Here is a 24,778-nt window from a genome sequence, read left to right as displayed (position 1 = left end):
CTCTAAAATTATTAAAGACAAATAGGTGACCAATGTGAAAATGTTCTATCTTACCTTGCTCTTCCCTTTCATCATCATCTCCTGTATTGAAGATGAATAAGTGTGTGTTAACTCACTGGAATTGTTCATTAATCATGTTTTGTTTCATAATTAAGTTTTATAAGTCACATTTTCTTTTGTGAATGTCAAACTTGTGCAACATGGGTATTAATAATACATTTGTAACATTCATAACTGCTCTTTTATCTGGTGGTTTTGTTTAGTTGAGAAAGTTGTAGAGATTAAATACTTGAATTAATTACAGATATACAACACATAGTTCTGACCAAACAATCTGATTGGTCAACTAGACATTTAGAACGTGGTCAAATCAGCATGACAGCACACGTAGCAGTGCTCAAATGAAATAAGCCTCATCACTAAACATATTACTCCGCCAGTCATTAGAACTACAGATCGTGACGTCGCGCCAACAACAACAGTCATTTCCGGGTAGATAACTGGTGGTTAATTTGAATTGTGGAGATATGTGAACTTGGCAAACTTGTTTTTTTCTATTGTGATTTTCAGCTGTTGCTGTAACGTTTGAGGAGATATAGTTAAACACGGTGGTCCGACCTATCTGACATTTCTGCTGGGTTTATTTTATGTACTGTGTTGCTTTGCTAGATCTACGGTGAAAACCCAGAGCGGAGTTTTGAGTTGTCTTTCTTTTATGTTTGTGAAACTGGATTGAACTGAACTGTTTAGGGGTTGTGGAGAAAACAAAACGGATCCTTTGGATTGAACTCTGAGACTGTGGGACGAGTTACATACGAACACACTGAAAAACCTGAACCCTTCTCCACTCTTTATCGTTACCTGGCACCCCCATACACAGCAAAACGTAGCCATTTTCCATTCAGTTGAGAGTATATCTCAGCTTCCACTCCGGCATCCTCCATCAGCTGTGCCGGTGAGTCGGTGACACGGCACCACTAGCTTAAAAATGTCTGTGAAGTTTGTAAACGTAGTAGCTAAATCTGCCCATGGAAAAATATTTTTTTTCAGCGCATACTTTAGTTACAAGACGATTGAGCTAGCAAGGCAGTTTTGTGTTTATATGTGAGGTATTTATTCAGTTTGGGAAATCCCACAATCTCCAGAAAGCATTAGCTCAAGTTGGCTGGTTGACTCAACATGGACTAGAAATCATCTCTGTTGCTAGGTCTTTAATAAGGGTCGGCCTACTTGCTGGAGTAGTTAACTAGGTTTCATTACATATGAGTCTACTGCCATGAATGATTGTTTTCCAGGTGTTAGTAATACCCCATGTATTTCCATGGAAACAGAGATAACACAAGCTTTTTTATTTTTAGAGCAAACTGCCTCACAATATGAATACATTTTGTTTATATCTTTTGTTGGTAAGTGTTGTATAATCGCAATATTACACTCAAGGGTGTGCTTTACCTTAATTGTTGGCACTTCAGTGATGAGGTCAGGAACGAGGCGCTTGCACACCATTCAAATTTTAAGTAATACTTTTTTGGGCGTTCTATGCTTTTATTGATTAGTATCAGTGAAGAGATGATAGAAAATAAGGGACAGGGGGAACAACAATCGATAAAGGTCCCTAATTGAACATGAATCAGGGACGTTGTGGTTCATGGTCGACACTTCACCTCCTAAATCCAGTTTTTGCCACTCCTATAACTGAATAGTATCATGTATGTTTAATATAATGTATGTTGTTATTATTTTCTCTTTCTGTAATTGTCTTTTTGTTTCTTGTGATTTGACACTAAAAAATAAACAAATTATTGTCATATTTCCATTAAATAGATTGAGAGTTTCCAGGTCCTGGGTGGATGTTTTATGGACCTCAGAAATTGTTGAGATCAGTATTAAATGATAAAAGAATTGTCACAACCACAATACATCTGTCAGACAGTGAAACCTCTAGTTTACTGCAGTTATAACAGTTCAAGAAAAAAAAAAAGTTGTTCTTACCCTCTCTCAACCTTTCTAGGAAAGCTGTGAAATGAATAAAGAATTGTTACAACCATGATGCATCGATCACACAGTGAATCCATATTAGAAGTTTTTTAACTGCTGCTATTCAAACAAATGTTGGTCAGATATGTCTTTATATGGGGCCAGAACAGTGACATTTACATTTTGGCATTGAAAATATAATTTGGCATTCAAAACAAAACCTGAACTGAAAAAGAAAACATTGGCATTGAAACACTTGTATTAGAAAATGTTGTGTGAAACAAGTTCCACTGAAAAACAAAACAGGGACATTAAAAAATTACAATCTTACAGTTTTATTCTTATTTTATTGTGATATTTTTTGCATGATGATGTGTTTTTCAATGTCAATCTTCAGATTTTTTCTTCATGTCTGTCTTTCTTCAGTGACAGATTTTTTTTACGCTATCAGTATTTTTTAAGTGTCACCTGTTTCAGTTTCAACTTTCTGTCACCGTTTTGTCGTAGGGAGGCGGGCCCTTGCTGGGCCTACATTACCCAGTGTGCCTTGCGCTGGGACACAGATTGGATTTCCCAGGGCGAGGTGTCATGGTGGAGATTTTGAGCCAGACTGTTGTAATTCTCACTCTAGGACTGTTAATATCTCACTTTATTGAGATTCAGTATTTTTTCAGGCGCGAAATTATCCATGTAGGCTCCAAATATGTGGTCAGTTTATTCAAATAACATCTGTTTGTAAATCTGCTGCAACGTTTTCGGAGATGTGAGGAGCCGCTGGCCGGGTGAAAGCAGCCGGTCATCTCAGCTGCTAGCAGCCCGAGTCCTGCGTCGTCATCCCGGGGAGAAAACTGATCTGTGCAGCTCTTTGTTGATTCACCGCTGGTTCTAATGTCTCCGTAGCATTTTGATATACGATATAATCCTCTTGGAAGATAAATGTTGGAGTCACAGATTAATTGTAGCTGCCACATTAGTTTGTCTGAATGTAAATTACAGTGAAGCTTCATGTTCTTTCTGGACAGAACAGCAGCGCTGCCTCTGGGGCTCTATATGTACAGATATCACCACATTTACATTAATATAAATGTATTAAAACAAACAGATCAGTCTATATCACATTTCATTTTATTTTATTAAGCGTCTTCCTGTCCTCAGAAGTTTGTACTCCTGAGTTGAACTTGTCCAGTGCTCAACACACTGGCGCCAGAACAGGGAGGACAATGAGACTCTTTGTGTCCCCACTTTCGGGTGTTATGGTAATAAAGTGGTGATGTCTAAAGCCAGGTATTACAGTCACAGCAATAATGTCTACTCTAAAATGTTGGACCTTTAAATCCAATCCTAATCAGAACACAGAGGACTGTGAGTAGTCTATGATGGTTGCCAGTTCAGACTAGTTTAAATAATTTGACCACCAAGTACAACATTGGGCCCTATTTTTCATGATAGTGAAACGACCAGCGCAAGCAGCACACAGATAGTTTGGTATTTTCCTGACCTTGATATTTGCTTTGCCCGTCTGTGTGGTGTCTTAAAAATAAACCTTATCTGCAGGATGGTTAGACAGTGTGACCAAACTATCTGCTGATGCATCGACTGATCAATGATCTGTGCACCACAACACCACACAAAAAAAGACAAATACATCTGATTGACAAGAGCCATGACACCGTTTACATAAAAGTTGGTAAAACTCTTCAAGTAAAGGTGTGGAATATGGCCCAATGTTGTATTTGGTGACAGACTACAAACTGCTACCTATTACCTCCTGACCTGTTAATACTCCTCAGACCTCACATTCCCCCACGAACACTCACATCACAGGATGCAGGTTATCTCATTATTCCAAAGATTACACCATTCACATTTTATTTAAGTAATAACTTTTTGGGCATTCTATGTTTTTGTTGATTATTGATTAGTATCAGTGAAGAGATGACAGAAAATGAGGGACGGGGGGAGAGAGAGATGGAGAACAACAATCAATAAAGGTCCCTAATCAAACATGAATCAGGGACGTTGTGGTTCATGGTCGACGCTTCACCTCTTAAATCCAATTTTTGCCACTCCTATAACTCAATAGTATCATGTATGTTTAATATAATGTATGTTGTTATTATCTTCTCTTTCTGTAATTGTCTTCTTTCTTTTTTTGTGATTTGACACTAAAAAATAAACTAATTATTGTCATATTTCCATTAAATAGATTGAGAGTTTCCAGGTCCTGGGTGGATGTTTTATGGACCTCAGAAATAGTTGAGATCAGTATTAAATGATAAAAGAATTGTCACAACCACAATACATCTGTCAGACAGTCAAACTTCTAGTTTACTGCAGTTATAACGGTTCAAGAAAAAAAAAAGTTGTTCTTACCCTTTTTCAACCTTTTCAGCATCTCTGTGAAATAAATAAAGAATTGTCACAACCATCATGCATCTATCACACAGTGAATCCATATTACAAGTTTTTTAACTGCTGCTATTCAAACAAATGTTGGTCAGATATGTCTTTGTCAGTATTTAGTTGCAAATAAATCTATTTGTCAGAATACATGTTTTAATTTTATCTGTTAAAACTAACAGCAGTATGATTGATGACTGTAAAACTTCATTTGTTTGTTAGGAAAACATCACATTACTAAATCAACAACAACTAACAATGTGTCCAATTTTTTTTTTACTTAATTGATTTTTATAATTCAGCAATTAAAAAAAGTACATTGAATGCATTTGAAACACTGGTTTTTGCTTGTAAAAGTTTAGATATTAATTACTTTTAAGTGCTGGATGCATGAAAACAGAACATTATTTAAAATATTGTCATGTTAAATACTCTAAAACGATTAAAGACAAATAGGTGACCAATGTGAAAATGTTCTATCTTACCTTGCCATGTCCTTTCAGCAGTGTTTCCTGTATTAAAGATGAATAAGTGTGTGTTAACTCACTGCAATTCTTCATTAATCATGTTTTGTTTCATAATTAGGTTTTATAAGTTACATTTTCTTTTGTGAATGTCAAACTTGTGCAACATGGGTATTAATAATACATTTGTAACATTCATAACTGCTCTTTTATCTGGTGGTTTTGTTTAGTTGAGAAAGTTGTAGAGATTAAATACCTGAATTAATTACAGATGTTGAAGGTGGCCTTTACAAACACAGCTTCTCATTAACAAATAGAACAATATTAATAGTATTAACAGAGTGGACAATATGTGTAGAGTCATGAGAGATGGGTTTTCCTAATACTCTGACAATGTTCTCAGAGGTGAGGAAGAATCAGCCAAAGAAAATGTAATGAGTCATACGTTTTAGTTTAGTGACAACACACAGTCTCTGCAGTACAGCTGAAGACTCGCCTGGTCTTGACCTTTTAAATATCGAACCTTCAAGACTTTTTTATGGCTTCAAAGACTTCAGACATACAGATACAAAAAGGCAGACTGTCTCTGGTGCCTTTCAGTGTGTTTATCAATGAACCTCAACTTTACATTTTCAGCTCTGATTAGGAAGTTGTCTTCTGATGTTGCCACTAAGCAGAAGAGATAAAGAATTCCTGTAATTTCATTTATCTTAGATTTGAGGGAAACATCAGCAACATCACTAAAGTAGTTTTCTTCCACCTCTGACACATCGTCCAAGTTCACTCATTTCTAACACAGTCAGATGCAGAAATTCTCATTCATGGTCATTCAGGTCTTGTATTCTGTACTATTAAAAAGATCCAACAAGTCCAAAATGCAGCTGCTACAATTCTTCTGATTCACTGGTTTACGGTTTCATTCAAGTCAAACTACAAACTGCTACCTATTACCTCCTGACCTGTCAAAACTTCTCAGACCTCACATTCCCCCACGTACACTCACATCACAGGATGCAGGTTATCTCATTATTCCAAAGATTACACCATTCACATTTTATTTAAGTAATAACTTTTTGGGTGTTCTCTGCTTTTATTGATTATTGATTAGTATCAGTGAAGAGATGACAGAAAATGAGGGACGGGGGGAGAGAGAGATGGGGAACAACAATCAATAAAGGTCCCTAATTGTCAGAGTCTGCTCTCCCCCTCACCTGTTGCTGTGGGAATCATCCAATCATTCAGTCTCACTCTCTGCTCTGCCACACCCCTCATTAGTTCAACCACCTTCACCTGGCGCTCCCACCTGCTCATCATCTGCAATCAAGCCAGTATATAAGCTGCCTCGGCCCACTCCCTCCTTGTCAGATTGTCTACGCTACTATGCTAAGTCATCCTGCTTTCTTCACTGGACTGCCTTCCTGGTTTCTGATCAGTTTGTCTTCGACCATCGCTCCTCGTCTCTGCCCCTGTAAACCCACCAGCCTTCTGTCCCTGACTCTGAGTTCTGCCTGCCTGTTCCCTGGTCTTTGTCCGCTGTGGGAGTGGAAGAACGGGGTTCAATTTCCGGTGGAGTCATACTCATTAGAACTGTGTTTCTCCGACCGTGCTAATATTGCCTTGACATCGTGTGAAATAAAGACTGCAAAGTTTATACCAGTGTCATTTGTGCTGCTATTGGGTCCATCCTATACCCGTTACACTAATCAAACATGAATCAGAGACGTTGTGGTTCATGGTCGACGCTTCACCTCTTAAATCCAATTTTTGCCACTCCTATAACTGAATAGTATCATGTATGTTTAATATAATGTATGTTGTTATTATTTTGTCTTTCTATTTAAACTTTGTGATTTGACACTAAAAAATAAACTAATTATTGTCATATTTCCATTAAATAGATTGAGAGTTTCCAGGCCCTGGGTGGATGTTTTATGGACCTCAGAAATTGTTGAGATCAGTATTAAATGATAAAAGAATTGTCACAACCACAATACATCTGTCAGACAGTCAAACTTCTAGTTTACTGCAGTTATAACAGTTCAAGAAAAATAAAGTTGTTCTTACCCTTATCCCTCCTTTCTTTGAACTCTGTGAAATGAATAAAGAATTGTCACAACCATGATGCATCTATCACACAGTGAATCCATATTACAAGTTTTTTAACTGCTGCTATTCAAACAAATGTTGGTCAGATATGTCTTTGTCAGTATTTAGTTGTAAATAAATCTATATGTCAGAATACATGTTTTAATTTTATCTGTTAAAACTAACAGCAGTATGATTGATGACTGTAAAACTTCATTTGTTTGTTAGGAAAACATCACATTACTAAATCAACAACTAACAATGTGTCCAATTTGAGACTTTTTTATTTAATTGATGTAGGAAACTTTTGTATCCTACATGGATTATAGGGCTACAAAATCCATATATGTGATTTAGAGATGTAATTACATCTTGTTAGGTGTATAAACACAGTGCGCCTGTTATGTTGAGGGAGACACGTGCTCTCTCTTCTTTCTACCGCAGCAGCACTACCAACACAGCAGACGTGTGTGAGCATGTAAACAAACAAAAAACGAGCATTTCCTGGTATGAAACACCGCAAAATAGTCATAAAAGTCATATTAATGTCTATGTAACAATGCTAATAAGTTGATCTTTTAATAGAGGTCCAAATGTGAGCGAGAGAGAAACAACTTCTGTTCAGTTATTAATGTTGAGAAACTCTGGTGAGTTGCCATGTTGTCTGCTAGTCTGTTGTTGTGTTAGCCACTGTGGAGGGAAGCTGCATTAAACTTCCTGTTGAGTCAAGATACTTTTCATAAAAACCAACCGCTGATTGTTAAAATGTGGTCTGATGTTTATTACATGCTTTGATGCAACTGTATCATTGTATTTATAGTCTGAAAAGATCGCTAGCTGCTAATCGCTAGCTCTGGCTAATGGAGCGACCCACACCGTGTCAACACTTTAAAGGAACATTACACTGTTTTCTAATATTAAAATTGTTATGTTTTAATGGGATTTGTGTACTTTAATGTTTTGTAATGCCATTAAATGGTAATTTAACTGATTTTGGTTACTAGATGTACATGTCAAGTGAATCATAAAGGTGATTAACAGTACATTAAAATGGTGCATAAAAATGTAACAATACAGCAAATAATTTAGATACATGTTAAAATATTAATTATTTTGACATTAAAAATTCATAATAAGCAATCTGTTACTGTAAGAATACAAATGTTGATGTGACAGAGAGAAAATTCACTGTAAATAATTTATTGTTAAAGTTAAAAAAAGACGTCTGTTTTAAAGAAATTCATGGTAAATTGTTCATGTTAAAATTACCAGTTGTTAAAATATGGTCAATGTAGTACAAGTGTTTCCTTAATTGTTGGTTATATGATGATATTCTGAGAGAGAAAAGAATTTAATGAGATCTCATCTTAGACACATAAAGAGAACCAAATAACTTATTATCCTGAACTATCTGTATCTGTGTATGTTGGTTTTTTGTGACCAGATAGAATCAGAGATGGCGAGTCCAGCCTGTGACTCTGTGGACGGTTGTAGAAACGGTGTTGGTCAACCGCAGGAACTGCCCACAGAGGACATCTGATTTAAAGTGATACTCATTTTCATTGGGTTACAGATAAGACACACACACTAATTATCCTACCCGAGTAGTAATAGTAGTGACACTATTAGACACTTGGAACAGATACAACATAAAACTACTTTGAACTGAACTCTTGAGCTCTTTTATCATAAGGAGTAACCATGGATTAAAGGAACAATCAGTAAACTAAGGAACATTTCATTGGACTCCATAACGGACTATTTCTGTTGATTGTCTTATTTGATTTATTTATTTTATTTTTATCTTCCATTCTTTTGAAAATTAAAGTCTTGTATATTATTGTCTATAAGTTTTGAGGCAATAAATTGTCACTGTTCAACCATATGTTAATTCATCCCTGAATTATTCAAGACAACCGCTCATTGGACCACATTAGATGTTAGTGTCTTATTACTACTTTTGGTTAGCACTGAGGATGCTTCACTTTTATACTTACCTTAGTTATTTATGAAATTGAAAAAGCACAAAAACACACACATGCGTGTGTATTACACTAAGAAAATCTAAAAGTTTTAATCCAGTTTTTTGTTGTTGTTTTGTTGTTTGTCCCTCTTGTCTTGTCCTGTGTCAGGTGTCTTCATGTTAATCACTCATTTTGCATCAGTTTTTTTAAAAAGCACAAAAAACGACTACTTTTCTGGAAAAAATGTTATGTTTTGTCATATTTATTTATTGGTATTATTAGTTACATAATCTATCTTGTTATATTGTTACTGACTTATAATTTGACTGTGGAACTGCTATGTATGTGTAAAAAATATGTCTGTCATTCTCCTGCTCTGCTTTATAAATAGAAAATAATAATCTGTCACAGTGCAAGAAGAGATAAAGAAGTCTTGTAATTTCATTTATCTTAGATTTGAGGGAAACATCAGCAACATCACTAAAGTAGTTTTCTTCCATCTCTGACACATCGTCCAAGTTCACCCATTTCTAACACAGTCAGATGCAGAAATTCTCATTCATGGTCATTCAGGTCTTGTATTCTGTACTATTAAAAAGATCCAACAAGTCCAAAATGCAGCTGCTACAATTCTTCTGATTCACTGGTTTACGGTTTCATTCAAGTCAAACTACAAACTGCTACCTATTACCTCCTGACCTGTCAAAACTTCTCAGACCTCACATTCCCCCACGTACACTCACATCACAGGATGCAGCTTATCTCATTATTCCAAAAATTAAATTATTCAAATTTTATTTAAGTAATACATTTTTGGATGTTCTATGTTTTTATTGATTATTGATTATTATCAGTGGAGAGATGACAGAAAATGAGGGACGGGGGGAGAGAGAGATGGAGAACAACAATCAATAAAGGTCCCTAATCAAACATGAATCAGAGACGTTGTGGTTCATGGTCGACGCTTCACCTCTTAAATCCAATTTTTGCCACTCCTATAACTCAATAGTATCATGTATGTTTAATATAATGTATGTTGTTATTATTTTCTCTTTCTGTAATTGTCTTCTTTCTTTTTTGTGATTTGACTCTAAAAAATAAACTAATTATTGTCATATTTCCATTAAATAGATTGAGAGTTTCCCGGTCCTGGGTGGATGTTTTATGGACCTCAGAAATTGTTGAGATCAGTATTAAATGATAAAAGAATTGTCACAACCACAATACATCTGTCAGACAGTCAAACTTCTAGTTTACTACAGTTATAACAGTTCAAGAAAAAAATAAAGTTGTTCTTACCCTCATCCCATCTTTGGAGGAACTCTGTGAAATAAATAAAGAATTGTTACAACCATGATGCATCTATCACACAGTGAATCCATATTAGAAGTTTTTTAACTGCTGCTATTCAAACAAATGTTGGTCAGATATGTCTTTGTCAGTATTTAGTTGCAAATAAATCTATTTGTCAGAATACATGTTTTAATTTTATCTGTTAAAACTAACAGCAGTATGATTGATGACTGTAAAACTTCATTTGTCTGTTAAGAAAACATCACATTACTAAATCAACAACAACTAACAATGTGTCCAATTTGAGACTTTTTATTTAATTGATTTTTAAAATTCAGCAATTTCTTTAATTAAAAAACTGCATTGAATGCATTTGAAACATATTAATTACTTTTAAGTGCTGGATGCATGAAAACAGAACATTATTTAAAATATTGTCATGTTAAATACTCTAAAATTATTAAAGACAAATAGGTGACCAATGTGAAAATGTTCTATCTTACCTTGCCATTTCCTTTTAGTAGCTTCTCCTGTATTGAAGATGAATAAGTGTGTGTTAACTCACTGGAATTCTTCATTAATCATGTTTTGTTTCATAATTAGGTTTTATAAGTTACATTTTCTTTTGTGAATGTCAAACTTGTGCAACATGGGTATTAATAATACATTTGTAACATTCATAACTGCTCTTTTATCTGGTGGTTTTGTTTAGTTGAGAAAGTTGTAGAGATTAAATACTTGAATTAATTACAGATGTTGAAGGTGGCCTTTACAAACACAGCTTCTCATTAACAAATAGAACAATATTAACAATAGAGAAAATGAGGGACGGGGGGAGAGAGAGATGGAGACCAACAAGCAATAAAGGTCCCTAATCAAACATGAATCAGGGACGTTGTGGTTCATGGTCGACGCTTCACCTCTTAAATCTAATTTTTACCACTCCTATAACTGAATAGTATCATGTATGTTTAATATTTTGGGCCCTATTTTAACTATCTAAAGTGCACGGTCTGAAGTGCATGGCAGAATTGCATTGAGGGTGTGTCCAAATCCACTTTTGCTATTTTAATGGCGGATAAATGGTCGCTGCGCCAGGTGCATGGTTCAGAGGGGTTGTCCATAGTCTCCTAATTAATCATGGGTGTATTTTTGTCGAAACATGCAATAAACCAATCACAGTGTCATCTCCGGTTCCCTTTAATAGCCTGGTGCACTTGCAGCTTGGCAGATCGCTATTATAATGGTGCATTTGCTAAGTAGTAAGAATGAGCGCTTCTCTGCAGAGGAAACGGATCTGCTCGTGCTCAAAGTGAAAGCGCACGATCCATAACGAGCACACTGACCCCTGCTGCTCCTGGACCCTCCCGTGGCCCCAGACCACCAGTTTAAGGTCTTGGACATTAATTTGTTGCAAATTTATCGTCGTTTGGTTTTTGAAAAGGTTTATTATTTTAGTTACAGCTTTGGTTTCTTTAAAATCGTTTTGTTCAGTCATGGAGTCAAAGGTCAAATCAGCAGGGTTTTAACTGCTGAAAGTTTGGAAACCTGATCACTGTAATCTCAAAAATGTAAAAGAATATTTGTTAAATATTGTTCAAAAATTAAATCATTAATTTTAATCATGTAAAGAATCATCATACACAGTTATCAGGACTTGATCAACTCTCCAAGGTTCTGATCCTGCTGCTGGCAGCAACTAGAATCAGTCCAGATTTATTTCCTTCTTTAGTTTAATCATTGTTTTCACCTCATTTATTTCCTCATGTGTTCCTCATGTCATCATGTATTGATGAAGCAGGAAAGTCAATCTGTGTTTGATCTGTTGTTTAAATACCTCCATATATTGCCACAATTTGGTCAAATAATTAAACAATTTAATCCGTCATTACTGTGATTAGCTAATTCTGATAAATATTATGACAAAGCATTATGACATGTATGTTTTAAAATATGTTAATATACACAATAATAATCTTTCACATTGTAATCCTTTTATTTATTATCTTTTGCATGTTTGTGCGCTGCTGCGCGTCCATGTGTGTAACAAGCAGAGTCTACATTGTGCACCCGTCTGTAGGCGCATATTACTATCCTGATAACACTTAAAATAACAGTGAAACACTGCACCATTGACTTCAGACCAGGTTTCTGTTGGTCAATCGCTTTCTGCTGCCTCAAGATAGCAATGCACCTGACCACACCTTATTTTGAGACCATCATGCCCATGGGCGCTCAGATGGGTTCAAGTGCATTTGCTATTTTAACAATGTGGGCTCTGGACGGGAAAATGACAACTGCGTCGGTCTTAAAATAGCAAGGAGACTTGCGCTGCGCTTAGCGCCGCTTTGCACCAGGTGTAAGGTAGGGCCCAATGTGTGTTGTTATTATTTTCTCTTTTTGTAATTGTTTTTCTTTTTAAACTTTGTGATTTTACTCTTAAAAAATGAACAGATTAAATCTATTTGTCAGAATACATGTTTTAATTTTATCTGTTAAAACTAACAGCAGTATGATTGATGACTGTAAAACTTCATTTGTTTGTTAGGAAAACATCACATTACTAAATCAACAACAACTAACAATGTGTTCAATTTAAGACTTTTTATTTAATTGATTTTTAAAGTTCAGCAATTAAAAAAAGTACAATGAATGCATTTGAAACACTGGTTTTTGCTTGTAAAAGTTTAGATATTAATTACTTTTAAATGCTGGATGCATGAAAACAGAACATTATTTAAAATATTGTCATGTTAAATACTCTAAAATGATTAAAGACAAATAGGTGACCAATGTGAAAATGTTCTATCTTACCTTGACATCTCCTGACAGCAGCTTCTCCTGTATTGAAGATGAATAAGTGTGTGTTAACTCATTGGAATTCTTCATTAATCATGTTTTGTTTCATAATCAGGTTTTATAAGTTACATTTTCTTTTGTGAATGTCAAACTTGTGCAACATGGGTATTAATAATACATTTGTAACATTCATAACTGCTCTTTTATCTGGTGGTTTTGTTCAGTTGAGAAAGTTGTAGAGATTAAATACCTGAATTAATTACAGTTATACAACACAACGCTCCAACCGAACAATCTGATTGGTCAACGAGACATTTAGAACGTGCTCTGATCAGAATGACAGCACACCTCGCCGTGCTCAAATGAAAAAAAGCCTCATCACTAAAAATATTACTCCGCCATTCATTAGAACTGCAGACCGTGACGTCACACTAACAACAACAGTCACTTCTGGGTAGACGACTGGTGGTTAATTTGAATTTCGGAGATATGTGAACTTGGCAAAGTTGTTTTTTTCTGTTGTGATTTTCAGCCATAGATTGAGAGTTTCCAGGTCCTGGGTGGATGTTTTATGGACCTCAGAAATTGTTGAGATCAGTATTAAATGATAAAAGAATTGTCACAACCACAATACATCTGTCAGACAGTCAAACTTCTGGTTTACTGCAGTTATAACGGTTCAAGAAAAAAAAAAAGTTGTTCTTACCCTTATCCAACCTTTCAAGATACTCTGTGAAATGAATAAAGAATTGTCACAACCATGATGCATCTATCACACAGTGAATCCATATTACAAGTTTTTTAACTGCTGCTTTTCAAACAAAACTCTGTGAAATAAATAAAGAATGATCTATTATCTATTTGTCAGAATACATCTTTTAATGTTATCTGTTAAAACTAACAGCAGTATGATTGATGACTGTAAAACTTCATTTGTCTGTTAGGAAAACATCACATTACTAAATCAACAACAACTAACAATGTGTCCAATTTGAGACTTTATTTAATTGATTTTTAAAATCCATCAATTAAAAAAAAAGTGCATTGAATGCATTTGAAACACTGGTTTTTGCTTGTAAAAGTTTAGATATTAATTACTTTTAAGTGCTGGATGCATGAAAACAGAACATTACTTAAAATATTGTCATGTTAAATACTCTAAAATTATTAAAGACAAATAGGTGACCAATGTGAAAATGTTCTATCTTACCTTGCCATTTACTGAAAGCAGCTTCTCCTGTATTGAAGATGAATAAGTGTGTGTTAACTCACTGGAATTCTTCATTAATCATGTTTTGTTTCATAATTAAGGTTTTATAAGTTACATTTTCTTTTGTGAATGTCAAACTTGTGCAACATGGGTATTAATAATACATTTGTAACATTCATAACTGCTCTTTTATCTGGTGGTTTTGTTTAGTTGAGAAAGTTGTAGAGATTAAATACCTGAATTAATTACAGATGTTGAAGGTGGCCTTTACAAACACAGGTTCTCATTAACAAATGTAACAATATTAATAGTATTAACAGAGTGGACAATATGTGTAGAGTCATGAGAGATGGCTTTTCCTAATACTCTGACAATGTTCTCAGAGGTGAGGAAGAATCAGCCAAAGAAAATGTAATGAGTCATATGTTTTAGTTTAGTGACAACACACAGTCTCTGCAGTACAGCTGAAGACTCGCCTGGTCTTGACCTTTTAAATATCGAACCTTCAAGGCTTTTTTATGGCTTCAAAGACTTCAGACATACAGATACAGAAAGGCAGACTGTCTCTGGTGCCTTTCAGTGTGTTTATCAATGAACCTCTACTTTGCATTTTCAGCTCTGATTAGGAAGTTGTCTTCTGATGTTGCCACTAAGCAGAAGTGATAAAGAAGTCCTGTAATTTCATTTATCTTAGATTTGAGGGACACATCAGCAACATCACTAAAGTAGTTTTCTTCCACCTCTGACACATCGTCCAAGTTCACCCATTTCTATCAAAGTCAGATGCAGAAATTCTCATTCATGGTCATTCAGGTCTTGTATTCTGTACTATTAAAAAGATCCAACAAGTCCAAAATGCAGCTGCTACAATTCTTCTGATTCACTGGTTTACGGTTTCATTCAAGTCAAACTACAAACTGCTACCTATTACCTCCTGACCTGTCAAAACTTCTCAGACCTCACATTCCCCCACGTACACTCACATCACAGGATGCAGGTTATCTCATTATTCCAAAGAATCATTCAGATTTTATTTAGGCTAAGTAATAACTTTTTGGGCGTTCTCTGCTTTTACTGATTATTGATTAGTATCAGTGAAGAGATGACAGAAAATGAGGGACGGGGGGAGAGAGAGATGGAGAACAACAATCAATAAAGGTCCCTAATCAAACATGAATCAGGGACGTTGTGGTTCATGGTCGACGCTTCACCTCTTAAATCCAATTTTTGCCACTCCTATAACTGAATAGTATCATGTATGTTTAATATAATGTATGTTGTTATTATTTTCTCTTTCTGTAATTGTCTTCTTTCTTTTTTTGTGATTTGACACTAAAAGATAAACTAATTATTGTCATATTTCCATTAAATAGATTGAGAGTTTCCAGGTCCTGGGTGGATGTTTTATGGACCTCAGAAATTGTTGAGATCAGTATTAAATGATAAAAGAATTGTCACAACCACAATACATCTGTCAGACAGTCGAACTTCTAGTTTACTGCAGTTATAACAGTTCAAGAAAAAAAAAGTTGTTCTTACCCTTATCCAACCTTTCATTGAACTCTGTGAAATGAATAAAGAATTATCACAACCATGATGCATCTATCACAGTGAATCCATATTAGAAGTTTTTTAACTGCTGCTATTCAAACAAATGTTGGTCAGATATGTCTTTGTATGGGGCCAGAACAATGACATTTACATTGGCATCGAAAATATAATTTGGCATTCAAAACAAAACCTGAACTGAGAAAGAAAATATTGGCACTGAAACAAGTTCCTCGAAAAATAAAACACGGACATTAAAAAATTACAATCTTACAATTTTATCATCTTATTTTATTTTGATATTTTTTTGCATGATGATGTTTTTCAGTGTCAGTCTTCAGATTTTTCTTCATGTCTGTCTTTCTTCAGTGACAGATTTTTTTTTACGCTATCAGTATTTTTTCAGTGTCATTGGTTTTCAATTTCAACTTTCTCTTTTTTCGTTTTTTTTTCAGTTTTCAGTTCACATTTTGTTGTAGGGAGGCGGGCCCTTGCTGGGCCTACATTACCCAGTGTTCCTTGCGATGCGACGCAGATTGGATATCCCAGAGCGAGGTGTCATGGCGGAGATTTTGAGTCAGACTGTTGTAATTCTCACTCTAGGACTGTTGATATCTCACTTTATTAATATTAAATATTTTTTCAGGCGAGAAATTATCTATGTAGGCTCCAAATATGTGGTCAGTTTATTCAAATAACACCTGTTTGTAAATCTCTTGCAACGTTTTCGGAGATGTGAGGAGCCGCTGGCCGGGTGAAAGCAGCCGGTCATCTCAGCTGCTAGCAGCCCGAGTCCTGCGTCGTCATCCCGGGGAGAAAACTGATCTGTGCAGCTCTTTGTTGATTCACCGCTGGTTCTAATGTCTCCGTAGCATTTTGATATATGATATAATCCTCTTGGAAGATAAATGTTGGAGTCACAGATTAATTGTAGCTGCCACATTAGTTTGTCTGAATGTAAGTTACAGTGAAGCTTTATGTTCTTTCTGGTCAGAACAGCAGCGCTGCCTCTGGGGCTCTAAATGTACAGATATCACCACATTTACATTAATATAAATGTATTAAAACAAACAGATCAGTCTATATTACATTTCATTTTATTTTATTAAGCATCTTCCTGTCCTCAGAAGTTTGTACTCCTGAGTTGAACTTGCCCAGTGCTCAACACACTGGCACCAGAACAGGGAGGACAATGAGACTCTTTGTGTCTCCACTTTCAGGTGTTATGGTAATAAAGTCTGATATGTTGATAAATCTGAAGCCTCTGAGGTGCTGTGCCAGAGCGCAGTGCCATTACGCACGTTGATTCACTGTGTTTATCTTCATTAAATCGTCTGAAAATGACACCAGACTGATACATTAAACCACACACACCTCTACACATATCAGACTGATCGGTTATAACTCGATATTCTACCTTTTTATGAATGACACGTCGGGTTTGCAGGGCTCATCATATCCTCTTTTCCAACGTTCTGTTCAGCAAAAGTAACATCTCATATTTTATTCCTGAGACACATTTCAGTGTAAACGCTGTTGTGTAACATTAATTACTAAACTATGTGACCATTTACGAGGTGAGATAGGCTACATTAGAGTTATGGCTGAAATAGCGTCGTGTCAGCGGTAAATCACCAGCGCCGCCGCTCCGCATACGCAGAGTACGCAGAGCGCGTGGGACCTCAAGTACCAGGCGGGAGGCCCCCAAAATAAAGGTTGATAAAAATGTCATGATAATTACCACATTATTACATTTTAACACAAATTGAAAAACATATATAAATTAGTAATGGACAGGCCCACCGTTGGTTTTTTCATTGTATGTACCCTATCACTCAATTCAGGCTAATTAGATGTTTTTACCTAATATATAAAAATTTTGTTCCATGGAGGATGGAGAAATACACAAATGCAGTCTAAGCAGGGACAACAACTGATGAGTGAAACATCCATAATTAGTCTTTATTAACTTAAAAGTTGGTCATGAAGAAATCAGTCATAATGTGAGATTAATGTGTTGTTTAACTCCATGTTTACTGCATCTCAGCACCTGTCTGTGTCACTGCCTGTTGTGTTGTAGACTGTCTGCTTTGTATTTGAACAGGTCTTGTAGTGTTGTAGACCGCTGTATCTATTTTATGTTTATGTTATTCCCGTGTTAGAAAGACATGGTACGGAGACAGAGCACCTGGCTTGTCCTTATCTATTGGTGGTGCTGAACTGTTCATCAGTCGGTGTATGTAGAGCACCACATGCTGTCCTCAGTACTGAAACATTTGAACGCGGCTGGAAACCTGTTTTCTTTTTTGTTCTTCAGAACAAGCTTGTCTCAAAGTGGCTTCACTGTATGTTTCCTGAGACATAGGCTTGCATGGCTCAATAATAATTTGTGATTATGAATAGGATATATCAGCTATTTTACAGTTGTGAATTTTAAAATGACTGTTTTAGAAAGACCCCTTGAGAATGCTTCGCCCCCTCTGTGCTGAGAGTCTAGCTCTGCCCCTGAATGAGGCTTAATGGCAAGTAAGAGACAACATGAATCTCTGAAAAAAAGCTGAAAAACAGAAGAAGAGAAAACTGGGCCCCCATGACCAATTATGTTTAGGGCCTCCAAATGGTTAGCAGCGGCCCTGTAAATCACCAAAGGTGACTTTTGACTTCAGCTTGGAGTGAGATTTGTTCCATGATCCTGGTGTCGTTTTCAGCTGATTTAATGAAGGTAAACACAGTGAACCAACGTGCGTAATGGCACTGCGCTCTGGCACAGCACCTCAGAGGCTTCAGATTTATCAACATATCAGGCTGCCCATTTTAGGTGGAAAATGTTTAATTGAAATAACTTTTTATTTTATTTTAAGCATTAATCCGTTATTGCAGCACATTTACAGCAAGTATTTAGTTTGTTCTTGTTGATTAAATCATCAAGTGGCAGCGGAGCGACTTTGCTCCAGAAACAACGTGATTCTGCTGCTTCTCTGCGCATCTCGTCCTGGCAGTTCACCCTGCATGCAGCGCTGCGCACAACACCACACAAACGGGCAAAGCAAATATCAAGGTCAGGAAAATACCAAACTATCTGTGTGCTGCATGCGCTGACTGTTTCACTATCTCGAAAAATAGGGCCCAATGTTGTATTTGAGGGGTCAAATTATTTAAACTAGGCAACCATCATAGGCTACTCACAGTCCTCTGTGTTCTGATTAGGATTGGATTTAAAGGTCCAACATTGTAGAGTAGACATTATTGCTGTGACTGTAATACCTGGCTTTAGACGTCACCACCTTATTACCATAACACCTGAAAGTGGGGACACAAAAAGTCTCATCCTCTTAGAAGATAAATGTTGGAGTCACAGATTAATTGTAGCTGCCACATTAGTTTGTCTGAATGTAAGTTACAGTGAAGCTTCATGTTCTTTCTGGTCAGAACAGCAGCGCTGCCTCTGGGGCTCTATATGTACAGATATCACCACATTTACATTAATATAAATGTATTAAAACAAACAGATCAGTCTATAATAAATTTCATTTTATTTTATTAAGCGTCTTCCTGTCCTCAGAAGTTTGTACTCCTGAGTCGAACTTGTCCAGTGCTCAACACACTGGCGCCAGAACAGGGAGGACAATGAGACTCTTTGTGTCCCCACTTTCAGGTGTTATGGTAATAAAGTGGTGACGTCTAAAGCCAGGTATTACAGTCACAGCGATAATGTCTACTCTACAATGTTGGACCTTTAAATCCAATTCTAATCAGAACACAGAGGACTGTGAGTAGCCTATGATGGTTGCCAGTTCAGCCTAGTTTAAATAATTTGACCACCAAATACAACATTGAACCCTATTTTTCATGATAGTGAAACGACCAGCGCAAGCAGCACACAGACAGTTTGGTATTTTCCTGACCTTGATATTTGCTTTGTCCATCTTTAAAATAAACCTTATCTGCAGGATGGTTAGACAGTGTGACCAAACTATCTGCTGATGCATCGACTGATCAATGATCTGTGCACCACAACACCACACAGAAAAAGACAAATACATCTGATTGACAAGAGCCATGACACCGTTTACATAAAAGTTGGTAAACTCTTCAAGTAAAGGTGTGGAATATGGCCCAATGTTGTATTTGGTGACAGACTACAAACTGCTACCTATTACCTCCTGACCTGTTGAAACTTCTCAGACCTCACATTCCCCCACGAACACTCACATCACAGGATGCAGGTTATCTCATTATTCCAAAGATTAAACCATTCAGATTTTATTTAAGTAATAACTTTTTGGACGTTCTATGCTTTTATTGATTATTGATTAGTATCAGTGAAGAGATGACAGAAAATGAGGGACGGGGGGAGAGAGATGGAGAACAACAATCAATAAAGGTCCCTAATCAAACATGAATCAGGGACGTTGTGGTTCATGGTCGACGCTTCACCTCTTAAATCCAATTTTTGCCACTCCTATCCTAAATGTTTTAATCCAGTTTGTTATTGTTGTTTTGTTGTCTGTCACTCTTGTCTTGTCCTGTGTCATGTGTCTTCATGTTAATCACTCATTTTGCTCTATCAATTTTTTAAAAAGCGAAAAAAAAAAAAAGGATACTTTTCTGGAAAAAAGGTTATGTTTTGTCAAATTTTATTGATTTATTGGTATTAGACTAAAACGACTATCTACACAGGATGCAGGTTATCTCATTATTCCAAAGATTACACCATTCAGATTTTATTTAAGTAATAATTTTAACTGAATAGTATCATGTATGTTTAATATAATGTATGTTGTTATTATTTTCTCTTTCTGTAATTGTCTTCTTTCTTTTTTGTGATTTGACACTAAAAAATAAACTAATTATTGTCATATTTCCATTAAATATATTGAGAATTTCCAGGTCCTGGGTGGATGTTTTATGGACCTCAGAAATTGTTGAGATCAGTATTAAATGATAAAAGAATTGTCACAACCACAATACATCTGTCAGACAGTCAAACTTCTAGTTTACTGCAGTTAAAAAAAAAAGTTGTTCTTACCCTCTCTCAACCTTTTCAGCATCTCTGTGAAATAAATAAAGAATTGTCACAACCATGATGCATCTATCACACAGTGAAAACTAACAATGTGTCCAATTTCAGACTATTTTTTCAACTGATTTTTAAATTCAGCAATTAAAAAAAAGTACATTAAATGCATTTGAAACACTGGTTTTTGCTTGTAAAAGTTTAAATATCAATAACTTTTAAGTGCTGGATGCATGAAAACAGAACATTATTTAAAATATTGTCATGTTAAATACTCTAAAATTATTAAAGACAAATAGGTGACCAATGTGAAAATGTTCTATCTTACCTTGCCATTTCCTTTCAGTAGCTTCTCCTGTATTGAAGATGAATAAGTGTGTGTTAACTCACTGGAATTCTTCATTAATCATGTTTTGTTTCATAATTACGTTTTATAAGTTGCATTTTCTTTTGTGAATGTCAAACTTGTGCAACATGGGTATTAATAATACATTTGTAACATTCATAACTGCTCTTTTATCTGGTGGTTTTGTTTAGTTGAGAAAGTTAGAGATTAAATACCTGAATTAATTACAGATGTTGAAGGTGGCCTTTACAAACACAGCTTCTCATTAACAAATATAACAATATTAATAGTATTAACAGAGTCCACAATATGTGTAGAGTACTAAATGATAAAAGAATTGTCACAACTACATCTGTCAGACAGTGAAACCTCTAGTTTACTGCAGCTATAACGGATCAAAAAAAAAGTTGTTCTTACCCTTGTTCAGCATTTCTTCATACTCTGTGAAATAAATAAAGAATTGTCACAACCATGATGCATCTATCACACAGTGAATCCATATTAGAAGTTTTTTAACTGCTGCTATTCAATCAAATGTTGGTCAGATATGTCTTTGTCAGTATTTAGTAGCAAATAAATCTATTTGTCAGAATACATGTTTTAATTTTATCTGTTAAAACTAACAGCAGTATGATTGATGAATGTAAAACTTCATTTGTTTGTTAGGAAAACATCACATTACTAAATCAACAACAACTAACAATGTGTCCAATTTGAGACTTTTTTTTCAATTGATGTAGAAATCTTTTGTATCCCACATGGATTATAGGGCTACAAAACCTATATATGTGATTTGGAGATGTAATTACATGTTGTTGGGCGCATAAACACAGTGCGCCTGTTATGTTGAGGGAGACACGTGCTCTCTCTTCTTTCTACCGCAGCAGCACTGCCAACACAGCAGACGTGTGTGAGCATGTAAACAAAGAAAAAACGAGCATTTCCTGATATGAAACACCGCAAAATAGTCATAAAAGTCATATTAATGTCCTTGTAACAATGCTAATAAGTTGCTCTTTTAATAGAGGTCCAACTGTGAGCGAGAGAGAAACAACTTCTGTCCAGTTATTAATGTTGAGAAACTCCGGTGAGTTGCCATGTTGTCTGCTAGTCTGTTGTTGTGTTAGCCACTGTGGAGGGAAGCTGCATTAAACTTCCTGTTGAGTCAAAATAGTTTTCATAAAAACCAACCGGTGATTGTTAAAATGTGGTCTGATGTTTATTACATGCTTTGATGCAACTGTATCATTGTTTTTATAGCCTGAAAAGATCGCTAGCTGCTAATCGTTAGCTCTGGCTAATGGAGCGACCGACACCGTGTCAACACTTTAAAGGAACATTACACTGTTTTCTAATATTAAAATAGTTATGTTTTAATGGGATTTGTGCACTTTAATGTTTTGTAATGCCATTAAATGGTAATTTAACCGATTTTGGTTACTAGATGTACATGTCAAGTGAATCATAAAGGATAATTTAGTTCATTTTCATGATTAAATTAACAGTATGTTAAAATGGTGCATAAAAATGTAACAATACAGCAAATAATTTAGATAAATGATAAAATGCTAATTGTTTTGACATTAGAAATTCATAATAAGCAATCTGTTACTGTAAGAATACAAATGTTGATGTGACAGAGAGAAAATTCACTGTAAATAATTTATTGTTAAAGTTAAAAAGACGTCTGTTTTAAAGAAATTCATGGTAAATTGTTCATGTTAAAATTAACAGTTGTTAAAATATGGTCAATGTAGTACAAGTGTTTCCTTAATTGTTGGTTATATGATGTTATGATATTCTGAGAGAGAAAAGAATTTAATGAGATCTCATCTTAGACACATAAAGAGAACCAAATAACTTATTATCCTGCACTATCTGTATCTGTGTAGGTTGGTTTTTGTGACCAGATAGAATCAGAGATGGTGAGTCCAGCCTGTGACTCTGTGGACGGTTGTAGAAACGGTGTTGGTCAACCGTAGGAACTGCCCACAGAGGACATCTGATTTAAAGTGATACCCATTTTCATTGGGTTACAGATAAGACACACACACTAATTATCCTACCCGGGTAGTAATAGTAGTGACACTATTAGACACTTAAATCCAGTTTTTGCCACTCCTATAACTGAATAGTATCATGTATGTTTAATATAATGTATGTTGTTATTATTTTCTCTTTCTGTAATTGTCTTCTTTCTTTTTTGTGATTTGACACTAAAAAATAAACTAATTATTGTCATATTACCATTAAATAGATTGAGAGTTTCCAGGTCCTGGGTGGATGTTTTATGGACGTCAGAAATTGTTGAGATCAGTATTAAATGATAAAAGAATTGTCACAACCACAATACATCTGTCAGACAGTCAAACTTCTAGTTTACTGCAGTTATAACGGTTCAAGAAAAAAAAAGAAGTTGTTCTTACCCTCATCCCACCTTTGGAGGAACTCTGTGAAATAAATAAAGAATGATCTATTATCTATTTGTCAGAATACATCTTTTAATGTTATCTGTTAAAACTAACAGCAGTATGATTGATGACTGTAAAACTTCATTTGTTTGTTAGGAAAACATCACATTACTAAATCAACAACAACTAACAATGTGTCCAATTTAAGACTTTTTTATTTAATTGATTTTTAAAATTCAGCAATAAAAAAAAAAAAGTACATTGAATGCATTAGAAACACTGGTTTTTGCTTGTAAAAGTTTAGATATTAATTACTTTTAAGTGCTGGATGCATGAAAACAGAACATTATTTAAAACATTGTCATGTTAAATACTCTAAAATGATTAAAGACAAATAGGTGACCAATGTGAAAATGTTATATCTTACCTTGCCATCTCCTTTCAGCAGCTTCTCCTGTATTGAAGATGAATAAGTGTGTGTTAACTCACTGGAATTCTTCATTAATCATGTTTTGTTTCATAATTAGGTTTTATAAGTTACATTTTCTTTTGTGAATGTCAAACTTGTGCAACATGGGTATTAATAATACATTTGTAACATTCATAACTGCTCTTTTATCTGGTGGTTTTGTTTAGTTGAGAAAGTTGTAGAGATTAAATACCTGAATTAATTACAGATGTTGAAGGTGGCGTTTACAAACACAGCTTCTCATTAACAAATATAATAATATTAACAATAGAGAAAATGAGGGACGGGGGGAGAGAGAGATGGAGACCAACAATCAATAAAGGTTCCTAATCAAACATGAATCAGGGACGTTGTGGTTCATGGTCGACGCTTCACCTCTTAAATCTAATTTTTGCCACTCCTATAACTGAATAGTATCATGTATGTTTAATATTTTGGGCCCTATTTTAATGATGTAAAGTGCACGGTCTGAAGTGCATGGCAGAATTGCATTGAGGGTGTGTCCAAATCCACTTTTGCTATTTTAATGGCGGATAAATGGTCGATGCGCCAGGCGCATGGTTCAGAGGGGTTGTACATAGTCGCCAAAATAATCATGGGTGTGTTCTCGGCGTAACATGCAATAAACCAATCACAGTGTCATCTCCGGTTCCCTTTAATAGCCTGGTGCACTTGCAGCTTGGCAGATCGCTATTATAATGGCGCATTTGCCAAGTAGTAAGAATGAGCGCTTCTCTGCACAGGAAACAGATCTGCTCGTGCGCAAAGTGAAAGCGCATGATCCATAACAAGCAC

At 35.5% G+C, this 24,778-nt stretch overlaps 2 protein-coding genes and 1 long non-coding RNA gene across 3 annotated transcripts in view; 1 reads left to right on the top strand and 2 right to left on the bottom strand.

Moving 5' to 3' along the window:
* LOC137177249 (uncharacterized) overlaps positions 1 to 24,778 on the bottom strand; it is a 185,633-nt gene that overhangs the window by 75,703 nt on the left and 85,152 nt on the right. The window lies entirely within an intron of this gene.
* On the top strand, positions 7,114 to 22,513 carry LOC137177257 (uncharacterized). The gene is made up of 3 exons (XR_010926037.1): positions 7,114 to 7,433; positions 22,129 to 22,190; positions 22,364 to 22,513. It is a non-coding gene; the product is annotated as an uncharacterized lncRNA (long non-coding RNA).
* The window catches only part of LOC137177454 (CD48 antigen-like), a 38,519-nt gene continuing 36,625 nt past the window's right edge, over positions 22,885 to 24,778 (bottom strand). Inside the window, exon 12 of the mRNA XM_067583794.1 lies at positions 22,885 to 22,904. Coding sequence (XP_067439895.1) covers positions 22,885 to 22,904 — 20 coding nt within the window. The remainder of the gene's footprint in view (positions 22,905 to 24,778) is intronic.

This window comes from Thunnus thynnus, chromosome 24, assembly GCF_963924715.1.
Source record: "Thunnus thynnus chromosome 24, fThuThy2.1, whole genome shotgun sequence".
Lineage (NCBI taxonomy): Eukaryota > Metazoa > Chordata > Actinopteri > Scombriformes > Scombridae > Thunnus > Thunnus thynnus.
Note: the sequence above shows the minus strand (reverse complement) of the source record. Positions and strands in the feature narration are given on the sequence as shown.